Raw genomic sequence first — 6,819 nt, 5'->3', positions numbered from 1 at the left:
GCTTTATTGGGTTATATTATTGCTTCTTCCCCTTCCACATGGCTATTATTTTGTAACTTCTTCCGGTTTTTATTGTGTGGCCTTGAAGGCACTTAAACTGTTATGCATTGTATTATAACTGCGTGGTTAGTAATTTAAGGCGCGAAAACTTCGAACTGAATTAGAATAATTAATTTACAAGATAATTATCTGAATTGAATCACATGATTGTTCACCCACACACCTTTCATGGTAACCCCTTTTGTTGCCTGTTGCCTTGTTGCCTTTTCAGTGCAGAATAGTCAAGTCCCTCGGATACGAGGACGCCTCAGCAAATGTTGCCCCCAATTCATCTCTAAAGATCATAAGTCCCAATGATGCTACCTTCGGTTCGGTTATATGATCTCGTCCCTCGAAGTTTCCTACAAATATGATGTGATAGTCTCTTTCGATTGCTGAGGTGTCCTCTTGGTTGCCTAATAATGACTATTCTTACCCTTCCCTTAGACTACCTGTCCTCTTCATGGTAGGGACAGTCTTATGGCGAACGATAATTACGACGACCCTTCAACCTCCAAATAAAAGGACTTCCTACCCTCCTATGGTATGGATAGCCCTGAAAGGCTAAAAGAACTCTTTTACAATGTTAAGGTAATTAGCTTCTAATTGCTTGCTCTGGATTAAATTCTTTTTCTACTCTTTTCTCAAAAACCTTCAAAAGGCTGCGCTTATTTACAAGCTAAAGTCTTATTTCATTTCTAAACCTTTGAAAACCAAAGAGCAAAGCAATTAAGAGCCCATGGAAAACCATGGATGCAAAGGGTGCCTTACACCTTCCCTTTGTATAAATTACCCCCCGAACTCAAAATTTCTTTAAAGGTTTTTTTTCTGTTCTTTTAGCCTTTCTTTAATTTGGATAAAATAAAAGTTGGTGGCGACTCTTGCTTACCGCGACATTTCAAATAAAGTCAGTTCACCGTATTACAACAACGTCTGGAACATACTTACCCTGAAACAGTTTGTAATGAAAGGCCAAGGGACTCTCTCTTTTGCACACTGTATCATGTTCATTGAGAATGTTTGGATATTGATCCAGAATTATACCACACAGGAGGGATGGGAAGGAAATTGGACCCTTAATACTGAAGCTTCCAGCATGCTTCATAGTTTGGTAAAAAATATGTGTTCCATAATCAAACTTTGCCTTTGTTCCTACAGCATACAGAAATCTGCCAAGCACAGTTGAGATAGTGGACTTGTGATTTGTTGGAACCCAATTTGCTACTCCTATCTTGTGAAGCATTGCATACTTGATGCTCAGCTTACTTGCAGTTAGCTTCTCTTTCAGGGGCCATCCGTTTACCTGCTTTGTTGTGATCACTTGACAGACTTTGTTGTCTTTTACTTCCAACTCAGTTTGAGCTTCATCTGTTCTTCCCAAGAATTTATTAATCACAGACGGAGAGAATGATACCCACTTACCTCTCACAAACACCTTTCTGTAGTCTACACTCCTGCTGTTGCCACAGTCTTCAGATAGATTCACCACAAATTCTTTGACCAACTTCACATAACATTTGGGAAGATTGCAAACAGTCTTTAATAGTCCAGCTTCTTGAATTAGCTCTAGGACCTCCTTGTTCTCAAGAGCATTTGGAGCCAATTCCCTTTCAACAACCAATCTCTTTTGGAGTACATACTTCCACCTGCTGGCACTAGAGGCATAGTGGAATGACACATTATCAATGGGAACTTCAAGAATACTAGCAGCAAGCTTGCTGATTGTAGGCTTTTTCCTTGATGGGATGTCAGGGACATTCACTTCAACATCAGACTCAGGTTCAACAATTTCCCGTTCCTTACTTTTCTTTGGAATGACCTTGCTCCAAGATTTTTATGGACCAACCCCTATACTCTTGGTTACAGCTTTGCTCTTGATAGGACCAGCAGAAGTACTCTTCTTCCTAACAACGTCTTTGGCAGCACTGGTCACTTGTGTGCTCTTTTTAGGTGATCTTTGGACAATAGTTTTGCCTTTTCTTCTTGTCATTAGTCTGTTGGCTACACTAGGATTCAAGGAGGTAAGCAATTCATTGTCAAAGTACTCATCTAAGTCTACCACATTAGTATCAGTTTCTGTATTGGCCTTAGGGTGCTCATTATCTTCTATGTCATTGACATCCTCTATGACATTGGTATTCTTAGCAATCCTTTGTCCATCCTTGTTGATCTCCCTTGCTAGGTTACTATCAACGGTGTGAACAGCTTCACCTTTACTGGTGTTTTTGAGGGGATCAACCATTATAGTTTGAAGAGGAATAGATATTCCAGGCACTTGATGATTTTCCTACAGGATGCGAGTAACAATCCTGGTAATTTCTCTATCGACATATTTGTATCCTTCTTTAGTAAGTTCCTCCATGGTAGCAGATGAAGAGGGTTTGGTGCCCTTGTTGTGAATACCCTCCATGGGCCGTTTTGCATGTGTCGTTTTAGGCTTTGTGGCCTTTACTTCGTCACTGCTAATCGTCCTTAAAGGGACAACCTTAAGAATCCTATTAAGGTTAGAGGACTCTTCCGGTGTTGCCGAGTCCGATACGGGAGATCCATCACTCGATTGCTAAGACATTCTGAAACTTTTTGAGACAGAACCTGTGTCATGCCTCTGAGAACAATTCGAGTAGTTCAACCTTAATAAGTAGCGAGAAGAACTAATAGGAAAGTTTGCCGTTTTTAGAATACTAGGAGATCGAGGGAGCTTTATATGCACACTGAGTGAGGGAAATTTCAAATCGTGGATTTTTGCTAAGCCCAAAACATACTCCCCCATGTAGGTTAATTGCTATAATATGTTTTGGTAACAAATACCTAACCTACCCTTTTCCTTCACAATGTCTTCAGATGTTGTTGCAACATTCTCTGTGACATTTCTTTCAGATAGACTTTTCGGATCGTTGCTCACATTTGACTTTTCTAGTTTTCTTTCCCGATCTGTAATGTCTATCACAAGGATTACTCTTTCTTCTAGCAGAAATCTATTGATACTTCTGTACTCTCTTACTTTTGCACACAGTTTCTCATTCATTAAACAGGTCTCAGTAAAACCAGTAGATAGTTCACTTATGGTGAGATCCCCGACATATGATTCTTCATCAGATTCATCAGATTCTTGACGGTAATTTTTTAATTCATCTCTGATCATGGAGTAGTCAGAGGGGTAGACAGGTGTGTTAGGCTTCCATAGATAGAAATTATCCTTAGACCTAAATCCCTTCATGACTTCCTCATTTGCTTAATTAGTGATGATGCACTCCTCTTTGGTGAACCTGACATTGAATCCTTCGTCACACAGCTGACTGATGCTTATAAGGTTTGTAGCCAGTCCTTGTATAAGTAGAACAATGTTTAGATTAGGGATACCCTACCCTTCTGTCTTCCCAACACCTTTGACTTCTCTTATTTCTCCATCTTCCAGAGTCACATAGTTGTTTCCTTCCAATTTGAGGTCTACTAGAGAGTTCTTCCTCCCAATCATATGATTTGAGACACCAGTGTCAAGGTACCAATCTTCTTTTGCAAGCATCCTTAGAGAAGTGTGTGCTACCAGAGCAACATTCTTTGTTGTCCACTGTTGCTTTCTGTTGAAGGTATTATATTCAGGTTTGGCTTGATGAGTTTGGTCTGGATATCAAAATAGTATGAAACAGAATGGCTTTATGTGACCAAATCTCCCACAGTGATGACACCTCCATTTTTGGAATTTCTTCTTTAAATGCCTCCTTCTTCTGTTGTCTTGATGTTGTGACATTGGTGCTGACATCTGGTTGGTCACACAAGTCTCGGGCTTTGTTCTCCTGAATCCAAAGATGAATTCCTCTTTAGCCACAAATCCCACTCCAGACATGTCTCCTGTTCTCTGTCCAGATTCCAGAATTTCTTCTAGAGTATCAGATCCATTGTTTAGCATCTTGAATGACTTGTTCATTTGATCAAGTTTGTAGTTCAACATGCTTACTTCACTACTGAGGGAGTCTATGGTTGCAAGCTGTTTATTCTTCTCAGTTTCTAACTCTATTATGATTATATCTTGCTTCTCCACTTGTTTGTAGACTTCATCATTCTTCATACACAACTTCTTGTACGAGGCAGCTAGTTCATCAAAGGTTAGCTCATCATCACTGGAATCATCATCAGATTAATAGATTCTTGTTGAAACTATGACATGTCTTGCAGTTTCTTCTTCTGAATCCGAGTCTTCATCAGACCAAGTAGCTGTCAGTCCTTTCTTTTGTTCCTTGTGGTAGGTAGGACATTCAGCTCTTATGTGTCCAAATCCTTCACATCCATGGCACTGAACCCCTTTCCCTTGATTGGGCTTTTCCTCAGCCTTGAATCTGTTGCTTGAATCATAAGTCTGACTGATGTCATTGGAAGTGTTCTCGACATTGGGTCTGAAATTTTGATCAACCCTTTTAATAAGTATGTTGAATTGTTTTCCAAGCATGGCTATGGCGTCTTATAAATTCTCATCACTTCCACCATTGTATTCTCTTGAATTATCACCTGTGTTGGTGACAAAAGCAATGCTTTTGTTCTTCTTTTCAACAGGCTCACAGATGCTTGACTCAAAGGTTTGTAGAGAACCAATAAGTTCGTCCAGCTTCATGTTGCTGATGTCTTGAGCTTCCTCTATGGCAGTTACCTTCATATCAAATCGCTTAAGCAGTGATCTGACATCCATCTATATAACCATTTAAAAAGGCACTCTTAACATCCATCTGATACAGAGTGATGTTATTCTGAGTGGCAAAAGAAATTAATAGACGAATAGATTCTAACCTGGCCACTGGTGCAAAGGTTTCTGTATAGTCAATACCTTCTTGCTGACTATAGCCCTGAGCAACCAGTGTGGCTTTGTTTCTAATGACTTCACCTTTCTCACTCAGCTTGTTTCTGAAAACCCATTTTGTTCCAATGATATTAAATCCTTTAGATCTTGGATTCATATCCCAAACATCATTCCTTGTAAACTGATTTAACTCTTCTTGCATGGCAATTATCCAGTCAGCATCTTCCAGAGCTTGATCAACAGAAGTTGGCTCAATCAAAGACACTAGACCAAATTGACATTCTGCATTGTTCTTCAGGAACGCTCTTGTTCTGATGGGATCATCTTTCTTTCCAATAATAACATCTTCTGGATGGGCAGAGTTAAGTCTAGAAGATCTTCTGAGTGTTGGCTCTTCAGATATTCTGAGATTCTCTAAAGACGCTGCAACTTGATCTTGTGCATCATCCTTTCCTTTGGGTTCTTCATGATCAGAGTTAGATATATCTATATCTGCAAAATTCTCAAACTGCTTTGGCTTTTCATTGCCAAGCTTATCATCAAATTTGATATTGATTGATTCTTCAACTACTAGAGTTTCAGTATTGTATACTCTGTAGCCTTTTGAGCGTTCAGAATATCCAAGTAGAAAACACTTCAATACATATGGTTCCAGAGCCAATGATTTTTCCCTTCTGGTTCCCTCCAAACTTTACTTCTCCAGCAGATTTAAATTCCAGATCTTGGAACATAGACTTTCTTCCCGTCATGTGTCATGAGCACCCAGAGTCCAGGTACCATGACATGTTTGTCTTTTGAGCTTTGAAGGAGATCTGCAACAGGAATTATCTTTTCCATAGGTACCCACATTCTTTTGGGTCCTTTGGGGTTAGTCCTTCTCAAGTTTTGATTGAACTGAGATTTAACATGAGATTTATCATAAGATTTTCTAGAGTGTGCAACAGCATATTTCTTTGTGTGTGTTATGTGGAACCTCTGAGAGTGTGATGTGTGTTTGATATCATGAGAATGGCCATACTTGAACTGTTCATACAAAGGTTTGTATTTGATAATCATCTCATCAACAGGTTCAAGTTTATATGGGGTTTCACCCTCAAAGCTTGTGCCTATTCTCTTGTTCCCACTTACACCATATATCATAGAGGCTAGCTAACTTCTGCCTATACTTCTAGATAAGAATTTTCTGAAGCTCAAGTCATATTCTTTCAAAATATTGTTAGTGTTTGGAATAGACTTTTCTGAACTTGAAGATGATTCAACTTCTTTAGTTAATTTTAAAACTTTTTCCTTAAGTTCAGAGTTTTCTATTTCAAGTCTCTTAGTTTCATATTCGAAGAGCTTTTTAAGCTTTTTGTATTTGATACTAAGTTGACTCTTGACTTCCAAAAGTTCTGATAAGCTGAAAACTAGATCATCTCTAGTAAGTTCAGAAAATACCTCATCAGAGTCTGAATCAGAAGTAGACTCTTCACTAGCATCAACTATTCCCATAAGTGTTATGTTGGCCTGCTCATCTTCAGAGTCTGACTCTTGATCTGATGAATCTGAGTCATCCCATGTAGCCATAAGACCTTTCTTCTTTTCAAATCTTTTCTTGGGCTTTTCCCTCTGAAGCTTTGGACATTCATTCTTGTAGTGTCCAGGTTCCTTGCATTCATAGCACGTCACCTTCTTCTTGCCAGATCTTCTGTGTTCAGAAGATTCTCCCTTTTCAGGCCTCTTAAAGTTCTTGAAGTTCTTGAACCTTCTCTGCTTGCTCTTCCAGGGTTGATTTACTCTTCTGGATAAGAGAGATAATTCATCATCTTCTTCTTCTGACTCTGACTCGTCAGATTCTTCTTCTTCTGCCTGAAAAGCGTTGGTGCATTTTTTATTATTAGATTTTAATGCAATAGACTTACCTTTCTTTTGAGGCTCATTTGCATCCAGCTCAATCTCGTGACTTCTCAAGGCACTTATCAGCTCTTCAAGAGACACCTCATTCAGATTCT

The 6,819-nt window shown here is 39.1% G+C and overlaps 1 protein-coding gene across 1 annotated transcript; it reads right to left on the bottom strand.

Annotated features, from left to right (window-relative positions):
- Window positions 1-952: 952 nt before the first annotated feature.
- Window positions 953-2,281, bottom strand: LOC131649021 (uncharacterized). Its single transcript, XM_058918768.1, has 2 exons — window positions 1,904-2,281; window positions 953-1,858 (listed from the first exon to the last, which is right to left on the bottom strand). The coding sequence occupies exons 1-2, from the start codon at window positions 2,279-2,281 to the stop codon at window positions 953-955; spliced, it is 1,284 nt and encodes a 427-aa protein (XP_058774751.1).
- Window positions 2,282-6,819: the final 4,538 nt, after the last annotated feature.

This window comes from Vicia villosa, linkage group LG2 (assembly GCF_029867415.1).
Source record: "Vicia villosa cultivar HV-30 ecotype Madison, WI linkage group LG2, Vvil1.0, whole genome shotgun sequence".
Taxonomy (NCBI): domain Eukaryota; kingdom Viridiplantae; phylum Streptophyta; class Magnoliopsida; order Fabales; family Fabaceae; genus Vicia; species Vicia villosa.
The sequence above is the reverse complement of the archived record's forward strand: the minus strand, read 5'-3'. Positions and strand labels throughout refer to the sequence as shown.

Coding starts and splice junctions, on each gene's coding strand:
- LOC131649021 (XM_058918768.1), bottom strand. CDS start 2,281: ATGGTTGATCCCCTCAAAAACACCAGTAAAGGTGAAGCTGTTCACACC. Junction 1,859..1,903: donor GTCCTATCAAGAGCAAAGCT/GTAACCAAGAGT, acceptor TCTTGGAGCAAG/GTCATTCCAAAGAAAAGTAA.